Source organism: Lucilia sericata, unplaced genomic scaffold, assembly GCF_015586225.1.
Source record: "Lucilia sericata isolate MDLA Ls3-8-SP2 unplaced genomic scaffold, ASM1558622v1 Contig000359F_arrow, whole genome shotgun sequence".
NCBI lineage: Eukaryota > Metazoa > Arthropoda > Insecta > Diptera > Calliphoridae > Lucilia > Lucilia sericata.
In genome coordinates, this window is record NW_023994378.1 from 227432 (window position 1) to 251139 (window position 23708).

General features: G+C 31.1%; 2 protein-coding genes across 6 annotated transcripts in view; both read right to left on the reverse strand.

The window, feature by feature from the left end:
• Positions 1 to 1446: 1446 nt before the first annotated feature.
• On the reverse strand, positions 1447 to 2138 carry LOC119604074 (crustapain-like). The gene is made up of 2 exons (XM_037956505.1): positions 2002 to 2138; positions 1447 to 1912 (listed from the first exon to the last, which is right to left on the reverse strand). The coding sequence occupies exons 1-2, from the start codon at positions 2038 to 2040 to the stop codon at positions 1715 to 1717; spliced, it is 237 nt and encodes a 78-aa protein (XP_037812433.1). The 5' UTR covers positions 2041 to 2138; the 3' UTR covers positions 1447 to 1714.
• A 7341-nt stretch (positions 2139 to 9479) lies between these two features.
• LOC119604072 (WD repeat and FYVE domain-containing protein 3) overlaps positions 9480 to 23708 on the reverse strand; it is a 57660-nt gene continuing 43431 nt past the window's right edge. For 4 of the 5 annotated variants that reach the window (XM_037956503.1, XM_037956500.1, XM_037956502.1 and 1 more), the window contains exons 13-24: positions 22967 to 23185; positions 22621 to 22900; positions 22421 to 22551; positions 22243 to 22346; positions 21878 to 22178; positions 17742 to 18353; positions 17491 to 17677; positions 17210 to 17416; positions 17043 to 17144; positions 16840 to 16974; positions 13641 to 13755; positions 10597 to 10762 (exon numbers count right to left, since the gene is read on the reverse strand). In XM_037956503.1, the coding sequence (XP_037812431.1) occupies positions 10597 to 10762; positions 13641 to 13755; positions 16840 to 16974; positions 17043 to 17144; positions 17210 to 17416; positions 17491 to 17677; positions 17742 to 18353; positions 21878 to 22178; positions 22243 to 22346; positions 22421 to 22551; positions 22621 to 22900; positions 22967 to 23185 (2559 nt within the window). Of the gene's footprint in view, positions 10763 to 13640; positions 13756 to 16839; positions 16975 to 17042; positions 17145 to 17209; positions 17417 to 17490; positions 17678 to 17741; positions 18354 to 21877; positions 22179 to 22242; positions 22347 to 22420; positions 22552 to 22620; positions 22901 to 22966; positions 23186 to 23708 lie in introns of all 5 variants that reach the window. The other variant, XM_037956499.1, reaches the window with a different exon arrangement.

Below are 23708 nucleotides of genomic sequence, written 5' to 3' on the forward strand. Positions count from 1 at the left end.
GACTATAGACTAGACTATAGACTAGACTATAGACTAGACTATAGGACTAGACTATAGACTAGACTATAGACTAGGACTATAGACTAGACTATAGACTAGACTATAGACTAGACTATAGACTAGACTATAGACTCGACTATAGGACTCGACTATAGACTAGACTATAGACTAGACTATAGACTAGACTATAGACTAGACTATAGACTAGACTATAGACTAGACTATAGACTAGACTATAGACTAGACTATAGACTAGACTATAGACTAGACTATAGACTACTAAGACTAGACTATAGACTAGACTATAGACTAGACTATAGACTAGACTATAGACTAGACTATAGACTAGACTATAGACTAGACTATAGACTAGACTATAGACTAGACTATAGACTAGACTATAGACTAGACTATAGACTAGACTATAGACTAGACTATAGACTAGACTATAGACTAGACTATAGACTAGACTATAGACTAGACTATAGACTAGACTATAGACTAGACTACAGACTAGACTATAGACTAGACTACAGACTAGACTATAGACTAGACTAGACTATAGACTAGACTAGACTATAGACTAGACTAGACTATAGACTAGACTATAGACTAGACTATAGACTAGACTATAGACTAGACTATAGACTAGACTATAGACTAGACTATAGACTAGACTATAGACTAGACTAGACTAGACTATAGACTAGACTATAGACTAGACTATAGACTAGACTATAGACTAGACTATAGACTAGACTATAGACTAGACTATAGACTAGACTATAGACTAGACTATAGACTAGACTATAGACTAGACTATAGACTAGACTATAGACTAGACTATAGACTAGACTAGACTAGACTATAGACTAGACTATAGACTAGACTATAGACTAGACTATAGACTAGACTATAGACTAGACTATAGACTAGACTATAGACTAGACTATAGACTAGACTATAGACTAGACTATAGACTAGACTATAGACTAGACTATAGACTAGACTATAGACTAGACTATAGACTAGACTATAGACAAGACTATAGACTAGACTAGAGACTAGACTATAGTCTAGGCTATATAATAGATTAGACAATAGACTAGACTATAGACTGGACTATATACAAGACTATAGACTAAAGTCTAGACGCGACTATAGACTAGACTGAAGCCTAGACTATAGTCTAAAATATAGACTAGACTATACTACACTATAGACTAGACTATACTTTAGACTAGATTATAGACTAGAAAAAGTTCTGAAATTGTCGTGCGGGCTCTGCGGTAATTTTACGATATTAAAATGTACTAAAGTGCTGAATTTCCCATGCCTGGCGCAGACATTTTTTTAAAGTAATTAACAGAGTTCGTGCTCCAAATTAACTGTGTTAACGTTTAATGTAACTTAACAGCTGTCATGTGAAAAATAACCAAATTTATGTTAAATTTGTAGTAATCTTTATTATTGTTTACATTTAACATCATTATTACAATATACTGCATGTGTTTTTTAGTTTTTTTTTTTTTAACAAACATAAAAATGAAAATTTCTTTTTAACATAAACGCGTTATGTTTATAAAAAAAATTTACTTTAATTAACTAAACTAAACTAAAAATTTCTTAGAAAATTATCAAATTTTTTCTTATCAGTCCAGACACGCACGTCGAAAGTTTTGTTTTTGTTTTCTTATTTTTTTTTTGATTTTGTTCATGTCATTTGAAAACCATGCATGCGTGTTCTTTCTTCATCCGTATAATCGGACATGGAATTAAGACGTCCCTGATATTCAACTTCACCTTTTTTATATTTTAGATTATGTTCCTCGACGATTTTCTTACGCTGAGCCACGATGGCACGTCTACGCCGTTCCTCGCCTTCATCGCCGTACACTTTATTGTTTTTTTTCTGCAAAATTATTGTTGTATTATATTTTAATAATTTTGTTCTTATTTTTTCAATTTAAAATGAAAATAAAACTGATCGAATGATCGTACCTTGTATTCTTCCCACTCTTCGTCCGTTATGGTTGCCATTTTTATTGTGACTGATCCGAAAAATTAAAATACAAAAAAAAAATTAACACAAGTACTTTAATGTTGGAGTAAATAAACAGATGTTTAACTAAAATTGTGGAGAGTGGCCAGATTGCTTGTGGAGATATTAATTCCTATTTTGGATAATTGAAATTCCAGTTATGTAAAGGTATGTTTTGAACATATTATATACTCCAGGTTTTTATTAGATTCTATGATAATCTAGCCATGTCCGTCCGGAAATTCGAAAATTTTCTATAAAAATTGATAATATCGAAAATTTTCTATTTAAAGAGAGAATTTAGAAAATTTTCTATTGAAATTGAGAATTTCAAAAAATTTCTATAGAAATAGAGAATTTAAAAAAATTTCTATAGAATTAGATAATTTCGAAAATTTTCTATAAAAATAGTGAATTTTGATTCGAAAATTGTCTATAAAAATAGAGAATTTTGATTCGAAAATTGTCTATAAAAATAGAGAATTTCGTTTCGAAAATTTTCTATAAAAATAGAGAATTTCGATTCGAAAATTGTCTATAAAATAGAGAATTTCGATTCGAAAATTGTCAATAAAAATGGAGAATTTCGATTAGAAAATTGTCTATAAAAAACGAGAATTTCGAAAATTTTCTATTGAAATAGAGAGTTTCGAAAATTTTCTATAGAAATAGAGAATTTCGAAAATTTTCTATAGAAATAGAGAATTTTGAAATTTTTCTATAGAAATAGAGAATTTTGAAAATTTTCTATAGAAACAGAGAATTTCGAAGATTTTCTATGGAAATAGAGAAATTCGAAAATTTTCTATAGAAACAGAGAATTTCGAAATTTTCTATAAGAAATAGAGAATTTCGAAAATTTTCTATAAAAATAGAGAATTTCGAAAATTTTCTATAAAAATAGAGAATTTCGAAAATTTTCTATAAAAATAGAGAATTTCGAAAATTTTCTATAAAAATAGAGAATTTCGAAAATTTTCTATAAAAATAGAGAATTTCGAAAATTTTCTATAGAAATAGAGAATTTCGAAAATTTTCTATAGAAATAGAGAATTTCGAAAATCTTCTATAGAAATAGAGAATTTCGAAAAGTTTCTATAGAAATAGAGAATTTCGAAAATTTTCTGTAAAAATAGAGCATTTCGAAAATTTTCTATAAAAATAGAGAATTTCGAAAATTTTCTATAAAAAATAGAGAATTTCGAAAATTTTCTATAAAAAATAGAGAATTTCGAAAATTTTCTATAAAAAATAGAGAATTTCGAAAATTTTCTATAAAAAATAGAGAATTTCGAAAATTTTCTATAAAAAATAGAGAATTTCGAAAATTTTCTATAAAAAATAGAGAATTTCGAAAATTTTCTATAAAAAATAGAGAATTTCGAAAATTTTCTATAAAAAATAGAGAATTTCGAAAATTTTCTATAAAAAATAGAGAATTTCGAAAATTTTCTATAAAAAATAGAGAATTTCGAAAATTTTCTATAAAAATAGAGAATTTCGAAAATTTTTTATAAAAATAGAGAATTTCGAAATTGTTCTATAAAAATAAAGAATTTCGAAAATTTTCTAAAAAATAGAGAATTTCGAAAATGTTCTATAAAAATAGAGAATTTCGAAAATTTTTACTAAATTTTTAAAATTCCTCATTTTTGGTTTCTCTCCAATAAAAATAAACGGGTGGCAACTTTAACATTGTGGATGGAAATATTTTCATGAGTGTTTGAAACCAAAAATAAACAAACTAGTTGATTAAACCATTGACTTAGTATTAGGGATGCCAAACGGGACTGGCTTTTACAAATCCCGGGATTCGGGATTTTGAAAATTGCAATCCCGGGATCCCGGGATATTTCGGGATCCCGGGATTTTTCGGGATCCCGGGATTTTTCGGTATTTCGGGATTTTACGGGATTTCGGGATTACATGAATTTAATTATTTTATATATGAAAATCTTTAAATCATCATATTTGTAAAGAAAATTGTTTAATTTTGTGGAAATTTAACAGACAGAAGATATATTTAAATTAAAACAATCCAATTAATTCCAATTTTTAAATAAAAACTTTCAGAATTGAATAATTTCTGAAACTTTTTAAATACATACTTACTTCCTAAATAAAATAAATATCAAGTTCCGAAATTAGACATAAGCACTTTTTAAAACCTCATACTGTTCCACGTGAACTAATAATTATAACAGATACCAATTCAATTATTCGAACATCAATTTAGAACCTATTCTTTGAAAAATATTTGGAATTTTACTCAAAATACATATTAGTTTTGGAACATATTATTATATTCGTAGTATTAATTTAAAATTTTAGGTGCATTCAGAACAAGGTAATTTACCTTTACCGGTATCATTCAGATTTGTAGAAAGTTAGAAATGTAAAATCCTCTAGTATTGAAAAATAAAGTTTGTATTCGACTGTGCCGAAATTAAATACCCACCATCAAAATATTGTAATGTATTGATATTAATATCAGCATCAATGTGATTTTCAGAGGAGGTCCAATTAGGTTTTTTTGTGTCAATTTTGTTCCAAATTTGCAGCCCAAATAGAATGAGTCTTCTAACTCGTGTTTTCAGCTTACAGACACAGAATGTGTATACTTTTTGGGTCGGTCTACGACCAACATTGCAATGTGCTAACAAGTAAAAAGTTATAGTTGGGCGAAGCCTACCATACCCTACACCAGTTATAAAAATAAAATGTGATTTATTGTTCATAATAAAGCATCTAAGTTGAATTGTACCTTGCCTCAGATATAATTTAGCTATTTTTTGTTGAATAAAATTGTGTACATTTAAGTCATATTTCGAAGGGGGCTTTGCATAGGGGCTAGGGTCAAATGAGGCCGCATCATCAAAAAATACATCAGGGTCATGAAGGCTAGTATAGAACTTGGTTTTGCAGCTTTTTGTCGAGTTACGAGTATATTGAACATAATTATGAACTTAAAAACCCTATTTGGGGGGTTCAGTTGTATGGGGGCTAGGTCAAATATTGGACCGATGTTATCCATTTTCAATAGGATCCGTCTCTAGTACAATAGAAGATCATGCAAAATTTCATTGAATTATCTTCAAAATTGCTGTAGTTTGATTACAAGGTTTACACGGACAGACGGACGGACATAGCTAAATCGACTCAGAAAATGATTCTGAGCCGATTGGTATACTTTAAGGTATAGGACCAATATTATTGTGTGTAACAAACATCAGCACAAACCCAATATACCCTACCCACTAAAGTGGTGTAAGGTATAAAAACGAAGTGAATAAATAAATTTATATGTGCTATGTGTATGGACTCATACCACTTTAAAAAATAAAAGGTTCAAATATGTATAAAATTAGCTCTGCGGAATTTTGTTTTGCATGAGTCAAAAATAAAATAAGATCGTAATTTTCAAATTAATGAAAATTATGGCTCAAAAAAAGAAAATAAAAACAGTTTTTTGAAACAAATCCTAATCCCGAAAAAATCCCGGGATTTATTTTCCAAATCCCGGGATTCGGGATTTGCCAATCTTGAAAAATCCCGGGATTTTCGGGATCGGGATTTCGGGATTGGCATCCCTACTTAGTATGATGATTAAAATACCATTCGTGGTTGTATTTATTTTTAAATAAAAGAGAATAAAGAAAGATAAGGAATGATAATGAAAAAAACATGGATTGAAAGAAATACTGAGAGACGGAGAGAGAGAGAGAGAGAAAATATAAATTTATTTGAGTGAAACAAATTTAAACAACAAAGTTGCCAGTTGTTAGAAATTTATGCGTAAAAGTAGAAACAAATATTTGAAAAATGTAACGGTTTTACAAAAGTATTCGACTTCTTTAAAAACAAACACTTTTGTTATATTTTTTTTATATATTTTTTTTATTAATTTTTCTCTTAGCATTTTTTGTTTATTTTTCACTATAATTTTCATTTAAACTTTTATTTTTGCTATAATTTTTCAATAATACTTTTTTTCTTAATGTGTTGTTGTATTTTTCTTTTAATGACTAAATATGTTTTTTTTTTTCATTTGCTATAATTTTGTTTTTCTTTTTCAATAATAATTTATATATTTTTTTTCTTTAATTAATGCCAATTATTGTATTGTTTTCAATAAATATATTTTTTTGTTTTTTTTTCTTTTAACAAAATTAGTTTAGAAATAGTTTTTTTTTTTTTTTGGTATCTTGGTTTTTTGTAAATATTGTATAAGCATTGTATCAATTAATAAATTATTGTTTTTTTTGTTGTTTCAATTTTTCTTTAAAGATTTTAAGCATTGCTTGGTTTTAGGGATATGTTTTCCTAATTTTGGTTTCTTTTATTTTCGAAAATTTTGCTAATAAAAAATAGTTGTTTTATTTTAGAAAAAACGAAATGAGTTTTGGTCGTAAAAGCATTAACTAAACTTTAAATAAACTTTTTAAAGTTATGAACATTTTTGAAATTATTTTAAAAATAGACGAAATACCAGAATATAGGCTAGACTGGTTTATAGACTAGTATACAGACTAGAATATAGACAAGACTGCAGACAAAACTATAGACTAGACTATAAACTAGACTAAAGATATGATTATGGACCAGACAATAGACTACACTATAGGCGAGACAATGGTATATAGTCTAGGCTAAGTGTATTCTACAATCTAGTCTATAGGCCAATCTATAGTGTAGTCTACATTCTAGTTTACATTCTAGTCTATAGACTATTGTCTAGTTTATATTCTAGTCTATTGTCAAGTTTATAGTCTTGTCTAAACCGTAGTCTATAGTATAGTATACAGTTTAGTTAATATTCTAGTTTAGTGCCTAGTCTATAGTCGAGTTTATAGTTCATTCTATAGTCTAATCTATATTATAGTCTATAATCTATTATATAGTCTATTCAATAGTCTAGTTTATAGTCTAAAAACTAGTTAATAGTCTAGAATATTGCTTAGTCTATTGTACAGTTTATAGTTTATAGACTAAACTATAGTCTATAATGTAGTCTAGTCTATAGTATTGTCTATAGTCTAGTCTTTAGTCTAGTCTACAGTCTAGTCTATAGTCTTCTCTATAGTCTAGTCGATAGTCTAGTCTATAGTCTAGTCTGTAGTCTAGTCTATATTCTAGTCTGTAGTCTAGTCTATAATCCATTCTATGATCTTGTCTTTTGTCTAGTCCATATAATCTATATAGACAAAAGACTAGACTATATACTAGTCTATTGACTAGACTATAGACTAGATCATAGAAAAAACTTGTCTAGACTATAAACAAGACTATAGACTAGACTATAGACCAAACTATAGACTAGACTATAGACTAAACTATAGACTAGACTATAGACTAGACTAAAGACTGGACTATAGACTAGACTATAGACTGGACTATAAACTAGACTTTAGACAATACTATAGAGTAGACTACATTATAGACTATAGACTAAACTATAAACTATTTAGTCTTGTCTAAAACGTAGTCTGTATACCAGTCTGTAGTCTAGTCTAATGTAAAGTCTATAGTCTAATTTATAGTCCAGTCTAAATTATAGTCTATTGATAGACTATGTATAGCATAAAGTGTAGTCTATAGTCTAGTTTAAAGTCGACTCCATAGTCCAGTCTACAGTCGATTATATAATCTAGTCTATAGTTTAGCCTATAGTCTATACTATAGTCTAGTCTACAGTCTAATCTTTAGTCTACAGTCTAGTCTTTAGTCTACAGTATAGTCTAGTCTAGTCTAGTCTATAGTCTAGTCTATAGTCTAGTCTATAGTCTCGTCTATAGTCTAGTCTATAGTCTAGTCTATAGTCTAGTCTATAGTCTAGTCTATAGTCTAGTCTATAGTCTAGTCTATAGTCTAGTCTATAGTCTAGTCTATAGTCTGGTATATAGTCTAGTCTATAGTCTAGTCTATAGTCTAGTCTATAGTCTAGTCTATAGTCTAGTCTACAGTCTAGTCATACAGTATAGTCTATAGTCTAGTCTATAGTCTAGTCTATAGTCTAGTCTAAGTCGTCTATAGTCTAGTCTATAGTCTAGTCTATAGTCTAGTCTATAGTTAGTCTATAGTCTAGTCTATAGTCTAGTCTATAGTCTAGTCTATAGTCTAGTCTATAGTTCTAGTCTATAGTCTAGTCTATAGTCTAGTCTATAGTCTAGTCTATAGTCTAGTTCTATAGTCTAGTCTATAGTCTAGTCATATAGTCTAGTCTATAGTCTAGTCTATAGTCTAGTCTATAGTCTAGTCTATAGTCTAGTCTATAGTCTAGTCTATAGTCTAGTCTATAGTCTAGTCTAGTCTATAGTCTAGTCTATAGTCTAGTCTATAGTCTAGTCTATAGTCTAGTCTATAGTCTAGTCTATAGTCTAGTCTATAGTCTAGTCTATAGTCTAGTCTATAGTCTAGTCTATAGTCTAGTCTATAGTCTCTATAGTCTAGTCTATAGTCTAGTCTATAGTCTAGTCTATAGTCTAGTCTATAGTCTAGTCTATAGTCTAGTCTATAGTCTAGTCTATAGTCTAGTCTATAGTCTAGTCTATAGTCTAGTCTATAGTCTAGTCTATAGTCTAGTCTATAGTCTAGTCTATAGTCTAGTCTATAGTCTAGTCTATAGTCTAGTCTATAGTCTAGTCTATAGTCTAGTCTATAGTCTAGTCTAGTCTATAGTCTAGTCTAGTCTAGTCTATAGTCTAGTCTAGTCTATAGTCTAGTCTAGTCTATAGTCTAGTCTAGTCTATAGTCTAGTCTAGTCTATAGTCTAGTCTAGTCTATAGTCTCTAGTCTCTAGTCTAGTCTATAGTCTAGTCTATAGTCTAGTCTATAGTCTAGTCTATAGTCTAGTCTATAGTCTAGTCTATAGTCTAGTCTATAGTCTAGTCTATAGTCTAGTCTATAGTCTAGTCTATAGTCTAGTCTATAGTCTAGTCTATAGTCTAGTCTATAGTCTAGTCTATAGTCTAGTCTATAGTCTAGTCTATAGTCTAGTCTATAGTCTAGTCTATAGTCTAGTCTATAGTCTAGTCTATAGTCTAGTCTATAGTCTAGTCTATAGTCTAGTCTATAGTCTAGTCTATAGTCTAGTCTATAGTCTAGTCTAGTCTAGTCTATAGTCTAGTCTATAGTCTAGTCTATAGTCTAGTCTATAGTCTATACTCTAGTCTATAGTATAGTTTATAGTCTAGTCTATACTCTAGTCTATACTCCAGTCTATAGTCTAGTTTATAGCCTAGTCTATACTCTAGTCTATAGTCTAGTCTATAGTATATTGTATAGTCTATATACCTATATAGTTTATAATCTAGTCTATAGTTTATTCTATAGTCTTGTCTATAGTAAAATCGATGGTGTAGTCTATAGTCTAGTCAATAGACTATTCGATAATCTAGTCTACAGTCTAGTATTTAGTCTAGTCTGTAGTCTAGTTTATAGTCTTGTCTATAGTCTAGTCTAGGATTCAGTCTACTCTATAGTCTATATTCTAGTCTACGGTAGAGTCTACGGTCTAGTTTATAGTCTAGTTTATAGTTTATAGTCTAGTCTTTCTTACATTTTTTAACTCATTTGGACTATAATTTTTCCCACAACTAAACAAAATTATTGGCTTCTGTTTCTTTAAAAAATTAAAAAAGAATACATTATTGTGTGTTTTTTTTTTTTGTTTTAAAGTATTTGGTTTGTTCTTTTATACTTATAAATTGTCTTTATCTTAATATAATTATTTTTTTTTATAATTTAAATGGTTATACGTATATTTAATAGTTTTCTTTTTAAACAAATATAAAATTTACTTTTAATAAATACAAAAATATAAATTAAAAAAACAAACATAAAAAAATTTACAATCAATGTAATAAATAATGAATTAACTAAAAAGACATAAAATTAAATAATTACAGCTAAAAAAGGGTTTTTTTCGAAACAAAATGTCTTTTTATATAAAAAAGATGTTTTGTGTTGCAAAAGTTAAATCAGTTTTTTTTTACACACTAGGATTTGTCCAAATAAGAAATAATAAATAATAAACAGCCTTTTTCTTTTATAAATATTAAACATTAAAAAAAAATTATATATAAATAATAACAAGTTACAATAAATTATAAAAAAAACAATATCATAAATTACATAAAAAACTAATCTAAATTTTTTTCTCGATTTTTTTTTTCACATATAAAATTAACAACAAAAATCCATTCATATGAAATATTTACTAATTTTTTTTTATAATATACACTTTATGTCAGACAAGGGTCGGGCGGGGAGCATTTTATAAGGGGGAGTGTTGTTTTTTTATTTTTATATTTAAAGTATTTGTTCTATTTGTTTTCAATATTTATATTTAAACTTAATTTATTATTGATTTATTTTAATAATTTGGTTTAATTTTTTTCTTTCTTTTTTGTTTTCGTAATTAATTTATGTAAGTGTGTAATGTATGTGTGTATGTGTTTTTTAAAAAGGTACAATTTACTCTTTTCAATTAATAACTTATATGTATTTTGTTGCTGTTGTATGTTAAATTCTCTAAAAAAAAACACATCTCTCTATTAATTGTCTACCGAATTCGTTCTTAATTGTCCATAACAGGCCTGACACACTCTAACGGGTTTTATAATGCGTAGACGTGATATTTCCGATTCAAAACGACTGCATTTATTACAAAACACTTGACCACAATTGCGACAATGATGTTTGCGTTCGTATAAGTTGAATCTGAAAAATAAAGTAAATATTATATTAAAATTAAGAGAGAATAATAGAAAAGAAAAATTTCTCTTTTTTAAAAACAATCCACGAAACTCTCTCTATTTTTATAGAAATTTTTCGAAATTCTCTATTTCTATAGAAAATTTTCGAAATTCTCTATTTTTATAGAAAATTTTCGAAATTCTCTATTTTTATAGAAAATTTTCGAAATTCTCTATTTTTATAGAAAATTTTCGAAATTCTCTATTTTTATAGAAAATTTTCGAAATTCTCTATTTTTATAGAAAATTTTCGAAATTCTCTATTTTTATAGAAAATTTTCGAAATTCTCTATTTTTATAGAAAATTTTCGAAATTCTCTATTTTTATAGAAAATTTTCGAAATTCTCTATTTTTATAGAAAATTTTCGAAATTCTCTATTTTTATAGAAAATTTTCGAAATTCTCTATTTTTATAGAAAATTTTCGAAATTCTCTATTTTTATAGAAAATTTTCGAAATTCTCTATTTCTATAGAAAATTTTCGAAGTTCTCTATTTCTATAGAAAATTTTCGAAGTTCTCTATTTCTATAGAAAATTTTCGAAATTCTCTATTTCTATAGAAAATTTTCGAAATTCTCTATTTCTATAGAAAATTTTCGAAATTCTCTATTTCTATAGAAAATTTTCGAAATTCTCTATTTCTATAGAAAATTTTCGAAATTCTCTATTTCTATAGAAAATTTTCGAAATTCTCTATTTCTATAGAAAATTTTCGAAATTCTCTATTTCTATAGAAAATTTTCGAAATTCTCTATTTTTATAGAAAATTTTCGAAATTTTCTATTTTTATAGAAAATTTTCGAAATTCTCTATTTTTATAGAAAATTTTCGAAATTCTCTATTTTTATAGAAAATTTTCGAAATTCTCTATTTTTATAGACAATTTTCGAAATTCTCTATTTTTATAGAAAATTTTCGAAATTCTCTATTTTTATAGAAAATTTTCGAAATTCTCTATTTTTATAGAAAATTTTCGAAATTCTCTATTTTTATAGAAAATTTTCGAAATTCTCTATTTTTATAGAAAATTTTCGAAATTCTCTATTTTTATAGAAAATTTTCGAAATTCTCTATTTTTATAGAAAATTTTCGAAATTCTCTATTTTTATAGAAAATTTTCGAAATTATCGACTTTTATAGAGAATTTTCGAAATTCTCTCCTTTTATAAAAAATTTTCAAACTTCTCTCTTTTTATAGAGAATCTTTTAAATTCTCTCTTTTTATAGAGAATCTTTTAAATTCTCTCTTTTTATAGAGAATTCTCGAAATTATCTCTTTTTATAGAGATTCTTCGGAATTCTCTCTTTTTATAGTCTAGTCCATAGTCTAGTCTATAATCTAGTCTATAGTCTAGTCTATAGTCTAGTCTATAGTCAAGTCTATAGTCTAGTCTATAGTCTAGTCTATAGTCAAGTCTATAGTCTAGTCTATAGTCTAGTCTATAGTCTAGTCTATAGTCTAGTCTATAGTCTAGTCTATAGTCTAGTCTATAGTCTAGTCTATAGTCTAGTCTATAGTCTAGTCTATAGTCTAGTCTATAGTCTAGTCTATAGTCTAGTCTATAGTCTAGTCTATAGTCTAGTCTATAGTCTAGTCTATAGTCTAGTCTATAGTCTAGTCTATAGTCTAGTCTATAGTCTAGTCTATAGTCTAGTCTATAGTCTAGTCTATAGTCTAGTCTATAGTCTAGTCTATAGTCTAGTCTATAGCCTAGTCTATATCTAGTCTATATCTAGTCTATAGTCTAGTCTATAGTCTAGTCTATAGCCTAGTCTATAGTCTAGTCTATAGTCTAGTCTATAGTCTAGTCTATAGTCTAGTCTATATAGCCTAGTCTATAGTCTAGTCCATAGTCTAGTCTATAGTCTAGTCTATAGTCTAGTCTATAGTCTAGTCTATAGTCTAGTCTATAGTCTAGTCTATAGTCTAGTCTATAGTCTAGTCTATAGTCTAGTCTAGTCTATAGTCTAGTCTATAGTCTAGTCTAGTAGTCTTAGTCTAGTCTAGTCTATAGTCTAGTCTACAGTCTAGTCTATAGTCTAGTCTATAGTCTAGTTCTGAGAAATTTCCATTTTATCGAAATGTATAAAAAACAGCTTCAAAATTGTTTTAAACATAAGTTCGAACTTTCGATATTTTTATCAAAATCTTACAAAAGAGCCGATCAAGTCGACTTTGAAATAAAATTGCGGACAATTTTCTTTGTTAATAATTAAAACTTTCGATATTGGATATGAAGTTTTTCTCAATATGAAAGCTTTCTTAATTACGTATATGACGCTTAAGCCCTTAATTAAGTTTATATTTATAGGTTATATTTTTGCCACTCAATTTTGACGCTAAGTTTGGCTAGCGAATTTGATAAGAATTTGTTAAAAAAGCGTGTTAAAATTTAAACTAAAAGTTTTCAACGGTGTTAGTAAAACTATTTTGTAAATTCTATAATAAACGAATATATATATTTTTTTAATTTAAACAAACATGCTTTAAAAATGTTGGATTAATTAGTTCAACAACTAAAAATTTTACTAAAAATTCTTTACCACCTTTAAAAAATTCACATTTTTAAGAAAAATGCTCACTAAAGGATAGAATACGCGAAAGTCTAACTTCTTTGGGACGCCTAAAAGAGAATAAATATAACAGTTTCAGTAAAAAGTCTAAAGATAGGAAGTCATAAAACCATTTTAAGATAAAGTTTTGTCAGAACTAGTACATGAATTCTATAATTTTCCAAAAATTCCATTACGTACAATAACAGAGTAAGTTTATTGTATTATTTAGGTTTTTGTTTTTATATGCGATTTTAAAAGTCGAGTATTTTGTAAAGTGCTACTTACTTAACATGACACTTAACACATTGATCGGCTCCCTCATCCTTTAGCCAATGATCCGCCACACCCCGTCCTGGTTGTTCAGTAACACACCAGGAATAAATGCGACCGCGGGCATCACCTGAAATAAAAACAAATATTTAAATTATTTAAAACATCTGAAATGGAAAAGCACTAGAACAGAACTAGAACTGAACTAGTTCTGAATTAGAACTGAACTAATACTGAACTAGAACTGAACTAGAACTAAACTAGAACTGAACTAGAACTGAACTAGAACTGAACTAGAACTGAACTAGAACTGAACTAGAACTGAACTAGAACTGAACTAGAACTGAACTAGAACTGAACTAGAACTGAACTAGAACTGAACTAGAACTGAACTAGAACTGAACTAGAACTGAACTAGAACTGAACTAGAACTGAACTAGAACTGAACTAGAACTGAACTAGAACTGAACTAGAACTGAACTAGAACTGAACTAGAACTGAACAAGAACTGAACTAGAACTGAACTAGAACTGAACTAGAACTGAACTAGAACTGAACTAGAACTGAACTAGAACTGAACTAGAACTGAACTAGAACTGAACTAGAACTGAACTAGAATTGAACTAGAACTGTACTAGAACTGACCTAGAACTGAACTAGAACTGAACTAGAACTGAACTAGAACTGAACTTGAACTGAACTAGAACTGAACTAGAACTGAACTAGAACTGAACTAGAACTGAACTAGAACTGAACTAGAACTGAACTAGAACTGAACTAGAACTGAACTAGAACAGAACTAGAACAGAACTAGAACTGAACTAGAACTGAACAGAACTAGAACAGAACTAGAACAGAACTAGAACAGAACTAGAACAGAACTAGAACAGAACTAGAACAGAACTAGAACAGAACTAGAACAGAACTAGAACAGAACTAGAACTAGAACTGAACTAGAACTGAACAGAACAGAACAGAACAGAACAGAACAGAACAGAACAGAACAGAACAGAACTGAACTAGAACAGAACTAGAACAGAACAGAACTAGAACAGAACTAGAACAGAACTAGAACAGAATTAGAACAGAACAGAACTAGAACAGAACTAGAACAGAACTAGAACAGAACTAGAACAGAACTAGAGCAGAACTAGAGCAGAACTAGAACAGAACTAGAACAGAACTACAACAGAACTAGAACAGAACTAGAACAGAACTAGAGCAGAACTAGAACAGAACTAGAACAGAACTAGAACAGAACTAGAACGGAACTAGAACAGAACTAGAACAGAACTAGAACAGAACTAGAACAGAACTAGAACAGAACTAGAACAGAACTAGAACAGAACTAGAACAGAACTAGAACAGAAACTAGAACAGAACTAGAACAGAACTAGAACAGAACAGAACAGAACAGAACAGAACTAGAACAGAACTAGAACAGAACTAGAACAGAACTAGAACAGAATTAGAACAGTACTAGAACAGAACTAGAACAGAACTAGAACAGAACTAGAACAGAACTAGAACAGAACTAGAACAGAACTAGAACAGAACTAGAACAGAACTAGAACAGAACTAGAACAGAACTAGAACAGAACTAGAACAGAACTAGAACAGAACTAGAACAGAACTAGAACAGAACAGAACTAGAACAGAACAGAACAGAACAGACTAGAACAGAACTAGAACAGAACTAGAACAGAACTAGAACAGAACTAGAACAGAACTAGAACTAGAACTAGAACTGAACTAGAACTGAACTAGAACTGAACTAGAACTGAACTAGAACTGAACTAGAACTGAACTAGAACTGAACTAGAACTGAACTAGAACTGAACTAGAACTGAACTAGAACTGAACTAGAACTGAACTAGAACTGAACTAGAACTGAACTAGAACTAGAACTGAACTAGAACTGAACTAGAACTGAACTAGAACTGAACTAGAACAGAACTGAACTAGAACTGAACTAGAACTGAACTAGAACTGACTAGAACTGAACTAGAACTGAACTAGAACTGAACTAGAACTGAACTAGAACTGAACTAGAACTGAACTAGAACTGAACTAGAACTGAACTAGAACTGAACTAGAACTGAACTAGAACTGAACTAGAACTGAACTAGAACTGAACTAGAACTGAACTAGAACTGAACTAGAACTGAACTAGAACTGAACTAGAACTGAACTAGAACTGAACTAGAACTGAACTAGAACAGAAAAGAACTAGAACAGAGAAGAACTAGAACAGAGAAGAACTAGAACAGAGCAGAACTAGAACAGAGAAGATCTGAACTAGAACAGAACTAGAACAGAACTACAACAGAACTAGAACAGAACTAGAACAGAACTAGAACAGAACTAGAACAGAAGAAGAACAGAACTAGAACAGAACTAGAACAGAACTAGAACAGAACTAGAACAGAACTAGAACAGAACTAGAACAGAACTAGAGCAGAACTAGAACAGAACTAGAACAGAACTAGAACTGAACTATAACTGAACTAGAACAGAACTAGAACAGAACTAGAACAGAACTAGAACAGAACTAGAACAGAACTAGAACAGAACTAGAACAGAACTAGAACAGAACCAGAACAGAACTAGAACAGAACTAGAACAGAACTAGAACTGAACTATAACTGAACTAGAACAGAACTAGAACAGAACTAGAACAGAACTAGAACAGAACTAGAACAGAACTAGAACAGAACTAGAACAGAACTAGAACAGAACTAGAACAGAACTAGAACAGAACTAGAACAGAACTAGAAGAGAACTAGAATAGAACCAGAATAGAACTAGAACAGAACTAGAACGGAACTAGAACAGAACTAGAACAGAACTAGAACAGAACTAGAACAGAACTAGAACAGAACTAGAACAGAAGTAGAACAAAACTAGAACAGAACTAGAACAGAACTAGAACAGAAGTAGAACAAAACTAGAACAGAACTAGAACAGAACTAGAACAGAACTAGAACAGAACTAGAACAGAACTAGAACAGAACTAGAACAGAAGTAGAACAGAACTAGAACAGAACTAGAACAGAACTAGAACAGAACTAGAACAGAACTAGAATAGAACCAGAATAGAACCAGAACTGAACTAGAACTGGAACTGAACCACAACTGAAGAAGAATTCTGCAAACTTTGATTTGCCTTTGGTTGGAGGGCAAATGTATTCCTATTTTGTCCGACTTTACTTACCCACATATAATATTTTATGATCTTTTGAAACGGTTAAAGCAGTTATGCTAGCAGGTTCAGCATTATCCTTGCGATCATAAGCTGTATGCATGGTCAGCTTAGATCTAAACATTAATTGACGTTGCCATTTAAAACCTACAAAAAGGAAGAAGAAATTGTTTGATATTTATCTAAAAATATTTTAAATTCCTTTCAAAACTTACCCTTCTTTAAGCAATGTTCACCCTTATGACTGTCAATCATAACAAAACCGTCCGTAAGACTGGTATCCGATTTACTAGGACGTATAGTAGCACGTTCTTCTTCTAAATTCGAAACGAAAAATATACATTTTTAAATGAAATTTATAATTTTTGTGTTGTTAACATACCTTCATTATTTTTCAGGGAATTGGGATGATCTACTGTAGATGATTTAATTTCATGCAAAGATTTTGCTCCCGAAAAAGAACTTTTACGTCTTTCGGAGGTTACCGGCGGCTCACAATCCTTTTTATTGGGTTTATCAGATTGTGTAGAGTTATTCGAATGATTAGAGGCTTCAGATATACTAGACTCAGAAGCAGATTTATGGATTTCTGCGAAAAAAAAAAAAACAAAAGAGAAAATGAGTTTCCATAAAGCGATTTAAAAAACTCCAATACGAACGAACCATTTTCATCATGCGATGATATGCCTTGCATTTGTTTTATAATATCGATTTTCTTCGAACTCTCGCCATTTTTTGTTTCTTCTTCCTCTTTATCGGACTGATTATCAGGATTTTCTTGTGATTTTATCTCAGCGCATCTTTTGAGTTTACGTTCAATCGGTACTTGAACATATTCCAAAGACCACATCTAGAAAATTTTTAAAAATTATGAAAATAAATTGATTTAAAACCTCCTCATGCCCAAAACTTACCCTTACAACACCATCTGTTGACCCGGTTATCACCACATTTTGTTGATCCCATTCACGTATCTGCGAAAAGGCCACACATAATATTTGCTGCATTCGATCCGCACTACCCACACAGGTATTAACCGTGGCCAGAGGATCTCCATTTATTGACCAAACATGCAACCAAGTGGCCGAACAGGTGGCTATATCTCCTGTCAATTCATTTATAGCCACAGCTGCCACTACACCTACATGTCCCCTAAGTTGTCTTACAAATGTAAATCTGGCCATATCCCATACTATGGCTGTTCCATCTCTAGATCCCGATACTATTACATTATAAGCAGCACTTGCTGCTAGACATGTCACCGCATCTGTATGGCCGTGCAGAGAGTGGCGTACCGTCAGACTTTTACGATTCGCATCAAATTTCCATACCGTTATAACAGAGCTGGTGCCAGCTGTTATAATCATTTTGGAGTTGGGGCAAGCACAGGTTAAAATTTCTCCGGAATTTTGGGCGGCTGCTTCCGAGACAAACGAGGCACGATCAGTATCGTAAAGACCGACACGCAGTGAATGATCAGCAAAACCCCATGCTATGTATTTTGTGTATGATGGCGGCATCATAACCTAAAAATTATTAAAATGTTTGAGATCAAAAATAATCCAGTTCAGTGGCTGATCGATCCAGTTTTAGTTTTAGTTTTAGTTTTGTTCTGTTCTGTTCTAGTTTAGTTCTAGTTCAGTTCCAGTTCAGTTCTAGTTCAGCTCTACTTTAGTTTTATTTTAGTTCTATTTCAGTTCTAGTTCAGTTCTAGTTCAGTTTTAGTTCAGTTCTAGCTCAGTTCTAGTTCAGTTCTAGTTCAGTTCTAGTTCAGTTCTAGTTCAGTTCTAGTTCAGTTCTAGTTCAGTTCTAGTTCAGTTCTAGTTCAGTTCTAGTTCAGTTCTAGTTCAGTTCTAGTTCAGTTCTAGTTCAGTTCTAGTTCAGTTCTAGTTCAGTTCTAGTTCAGTTCTAGTTCAGTTCTAGTTCTGTTCTAGTTCTGTTCTAGTTCTGTTCTAGTTCTGTTCTAGTTCTGTTCTAGTTCTGTTCTAGTTCTGTTCTAGTTCTGTTCTAGTTCTGTTCTAGTTCTGTTCTAGTTCTGTTCTAGTTCTGTTCTAGTTCTGTTCTAGTTCTGTTCTAGTTCTGTTCTAGTTCTGTTCTAGTTCTGTTCTAGTTCTAGTTCTGTTCTAGTTCTGTTCTAGTTCTGTTCTAGTTCTGTTCTAGTTCTAGTTCTGTTCTAGTTCTGTTCTAGTTCTAGTTCTGTTCTAGTTCTGTTCTAGTTCTGTTCTAGTTCTGTTCTAGTTCTGTTCTAGTTCTGTTCTAGTTCTGTTCTAGTTCTGTTCTAGTTCTGTTCTAGTTCTGTTCTAGTTCTGTTCTAGTTCTGTTCTAGTTCTGTTCTAGTTCTGTTCTAGTTCTGTTCTAGTTCTGTTCTAGTTCTGTTCTAGTTCAGTTCTAGTTCAGTTCTAGTTCAGTTCTAGTTCAGTTCTAGTTCAGTTCTAGTTCAGTTCTAGTTCAGTTCTAGTTCTTTCTAGTTCTGTTCTAGTTCTGTTCTAGTTCTGTTCTAGTTTCTGTTTCTAGTTTCTGTTCTAGTTCTGTTCTAGTCTGTTAGTTCTGTTCTAGTTCTGTTCTAGTTCTGTTCTAGTTCTGTTCTAGTTCTGTTCTAGTTCTGTTCTAGTTCTGTTCTAGTTTCTAGTTCTGTTCTAGTTCTGTTCTAGTTCTGTTCTAGTTCTGTTCTAGTTCTGTTCTAGTTCTGTTCTAGTTCTGTTCTAGTTCTGTTCTAGTTCTGTTCTAGTTCTGTTCTAGTTTCTGTTCTAGTTCTGTTCTAGTTCTGTTCTAGTTCTGTTCTAGTTCTGTTCTAGTTCTGTTCTAGTTCTGTTCTAGTTCTGTTCTAGTTCTGTTCTAGTTCTGTTCTAGTTCTGTTCTAGTTCTGTTCTAGTTCTTTCTAGTTCTGTTCTAGTTCTGTTCTAGTTCTGTTCTAGTTCTGTTCTAGTTTCTGTTCTAGTTCTGTTTCTAGTTCTGTTCTAGTTCTGTTCTAGTTTCTGTTCTAGTTCTGTTCTAGTTCTGTTCTAGTTCTGGTTCTAGTTCTGTTCTAGTTCTGTTCTAGTTCTGTTCTAGTTCTGTTCTAGTTCTGTTCTAGTTCTGTTCTAGTTCTGTTCTAGTTCTGTTCTAGTTCTGTTCTAGTTCTGTTCTAGTTCTGTTCTAGTTCTGTTCTAGTTCTGTTCTAGTTCTGTTCTAGTTCTGTTCTAGTTCTGTTCTAGTTCTGTTCTAGTTCTGTTCTAGTTCTGTTCTAGTTCTGTTCTAGTTCTGTTCTAGTTCTGTTCTAGTTCTGTTCTAGTTCTGTTCTAGTTCTGTTCTAGTTCTGTTCTAGTTCTGTCTAGTTCTGTTCTAGTTCTGTTCTAGTTCTGTTCTAGTTCTGTTCTAGTTCTGTTCTAGTTCTGTTCTAGTTCTGTTCTAGTTCTGTTCTAGTTCTGTTCTAGTTCTGTTCTAGTTCTGTTCTAGTTCTGTTCTAGTTCTGTTCTAGTTCTGTTCTAGTTCTGTTCTAGTTCTGTTCTAGTTCTGTTCTAGTTCTGTTCTAGTTCTGTTCTAGTTCTGTTCTAGTTCTAGTTCTGTTCTAGTTCTGTTCTAGTTCTGTTCTAGTTCTGTTCTAGTTCTGTTCTAGTTCTGTTCTAGTTCTGTTCTGTTCTAGTTCTGTTCTAGTTCTGTTCTAGTTCTGTTCTAGTTCTGTTCTAGTTCTGTTCTAGTTCTGTTCTAGTTCTGTTCTAGTTCTGTTCTAGTTCTGTTCTAGTTCTGTTCTAGTTCTGTTCTAGTTCTGTTCTAGTTCTGTTCTAGTTCTGTTCTAGTTCTGTTCTAGTTTGTTCTAGTTCTGTTCTAGTTCTGTTCTAGTTCTGTTCTAGTTCTGTTCTAGTTCTGTTCTAGTTCTGTTCTAGTTCTGTTCTAGTTCTGTTCTAGTTCTGTTCTAGTTCTGTTCTAGTTCTGTTCTAGTTCTGTTGTAGTTCTGTTCTAGTTCTGTTCTAGTTCTGTTCTAGTTCTGTTCTAGTTCTGTTCTAGTTCTGTTCTAGTTCTGTTCTAGTTCTCTGTTCTCTAGTTCTGTTCTAGTTCTGTTCTAGTTCTGTTCTAGTTCTGTTCTAGTTCTGTTCTAGTTCTGTTCTAGTTCTGAGTTCTGTTCTAGTTCTGTTCTAGTTCTGTTCTAGTTCTGTTCTAGTTCTGTTCTAGTTCTGTTCTAGTTCTGTTCTAGTTCTGTTCTAGTTCTGTTCTAGTTCTGTTCTAGTTCTGTTCTAGTTCTGTTCTAGTTCTGTTCTAGTTCTGTTCTAGTTCTGTTCTAGTTCTGTTCTAGTTCTGTTCTAGTTCTGTTCTAGTTCTGTTCTAGTTCTGTTCTAGTTCTGTTCTAGTTCTGTTCTAGTTTCTGTTCTAGTCTGTTCTAGTTCTGTTCTAGTTCTGTTCTAGTTCTGTTCTAGTTCTGTTCTAGTTCTGTTCTAGTTCTGTTCTAGTTCTGTTCTAGTTCTGTTCTAGTTCTGTTCTAGTTCTGTTCTAGTTCTGTTCTAGTTCTGTCTAGTTCTGTTCTAGTTCTGTTCTAGTTCTGTTCTAGTTCTGTTCTAGTTCTGTTCTAGTTCTGTTCTAGTTCTGTTCTAGTTCTGTTCTAGTTCTGTTCTAGTTCTGTTCTAGTTCTGTTCTAGTTCTGTTCTAGTTCTGTTCTAGTTCTGTTCTAGTTCTGTTCTAGTTCTGTTCTAGTTCTGTTAGTTCTGTTCTAGTCTTCTAGTTCTGTTCTAGTTCTGTTCTAGTTCTGTTCTAGTTCTGTTTCTAGTTCTGTTCTAGTTCTGTTCTAGTTCTGTTCTAGTTTTTGTTCTAGTTTCTGTTCTAGTTTATTCTAGTTCTATTCTAGTTCTGTTCTAGTTCTGTTCTAGTTCTGTTCTAGTTCTGTTCTAGTTCTGTTCTAGTTCTGTTCTAGTTCTGTTTTAGTTCTGTTCTAGTTCTGTTCTAGTTCTGCTCTAGTTTCTGTTCTAGTTCTGTTCTAGTTCTGTTCTAGTTCTGTTCTAGTTCCTGTTCTTTTCTGTTCTAGTTCTATTCTAGTCTGTTCTAGTGCTCTTCTGTTCCAGTTCTTTTATATTCCTCTTACCTTATTTTTTTCCACAGCAAAAACAGTCTTATCCGGTTGCAGTATCTGACCCACAGGACCTTTCAGTTCCTTAATGGGCTGTAAACTGGGCTTGAGATTATCCAAATTATGGAAGAACAAACGATCGGATTGTAAAACAGTAGTATTGCCTTGTATTAAAGCGCTAGGATCAATTAAAGTTGAATGTCTGTTGCCAGACATTTTCTTGGCGGGATGGGGTTTCTTAAACAATTGTTTAGGAATCTGGCCAAAGTTGTTAATGAAACCAATAGTGGCATTTTTCTTTAAAGGATCATCGATACTGAAAAATACAAAAACATGTGTTAAACAGAATTTTTAGTTCAACAGTTTTACAAACAAATTACTTGTAAATATCCACATTGCCCTCATAGAAAAGATGATGGAAAACATTAATGGCTTCTACCGCGGCAGGACCTTGTTGTTTGTGGCCAAATATTAAATCGATCCACTGTTTTTTTAATAGAAATATTTTGATTAAAAATTTACTTTTATATTACAAAAAATAGTTTGTTTTCAACTTACCAAATGTAAATTTTGACTAACATAATCACATTCCAAGGCACTGCGATGTACCCTTATAAACTCTCTAGGGTCTTGTTTAGCCCAGGGCGGCAATATTACATTATTTAAAGTTTCACCATTTTGTTTGGTACCTTTTTAACGAAAAAGTTTAAACATTTTAAATTTCAATAATAAAGTAGAACATTGATAAAGATCTTTACCCAAATCAAAATTATTTGAATTTGTAACAAATTCGGGGAGGTAGAAAAATTCAGGTATCAACTCCTTAACATCAGCCATATTGAATTTCGAAGCCGATAGCCAGGCTTCTTTTATGCTATGAAACATGCGATCAGCTAAATCAAAATGACCACCTTGTAAACGCAAGAAATGTTGACTGAATGGCTCCAGACGCACCAAATATGAGCAGACTATCATGGCGGAGCTGTAATGAGTGCCATAGTGATATGGTGGTGTTTCACCCTGAGGATCATCCCATTCCTTGGAAGATTTATGTAATAGTATTAACATATTATAATTAGCGTAAAAGAAAATTTATGAACTAACCTTAAATCTTTTTTGAAATTGTTCTAAGCGTTCTTCGGATTGTGCTCCCATGGGTTTTGAGAAATCACGGAATGTTTTTGGATTATTAAAATCCAATTCTTCGGAATCATAATCAGCTAAAATCCAGGGAAAAACTGGATATTGCATGAGATCATTATAGGAACGACCAGCCAGAGTATTTAAATGCATTAAATATTGGAAGTTAGAAATTTCACCACGCTGAAAAGGAAAATAAAACAAACTTAAAAAATAAACTTTTTAAATCGATGTCGAAATTCCAATTTTGGTTCATTTCTCGTTCAGTTCTAGTTTAGTTCTACTTCAGATATAGTTCAGTTCTACTTCAGTTCAAGTTAAGTTCTAGTTCAGTTCTATTCTAGTTCAGTTCTAGTTCTGTTCTAGTTCTGTTCTAGTTCTGTTCTAGTTCTGTTCTAGTTCTGTTCTAGTTCTGTTCTAGTTCTGTTCTAGTTCTGTTCTAGTTCTGTTATAGTTCTGTTCTAGTTCAGTTCTAGTTCTGTTCTAGTTCTGTTCTAGTTCTGTTCTAGTTCTGTTCTAGTTCTGTTCTAGTTCTGTTCTAGTTCTGTTCTAGTTCTGTTCTAGTTCTGTTCTAGTTCTGTTTTAGTTCTGCTCTAGTTCTGCTCTAGTTCTGCTCTAGTTCTGTTCTAGTTCTGTTCTAGTTCTGTTCTAGTTCTGTTCTAGTTCTGTTCTAGTTCTGTTCTAGTTCTGTTCTAGTTCTGTTCTA

Coding starts and splice junctions, on each gene's coding strand:
- LOC119604074 (XM_037956505.1), bottom strand. CDS start 2,040: ATGGCAACCATAACGGACGAAGAGTGGGAAGAATACAAG. Junction 1,913..2,001: donor AAGAGTGGGAAGAATACAAG/GTACGATCATTC, acceptor ATAATTTTGCAG/AAAAAAAACAATAAAGTGTA.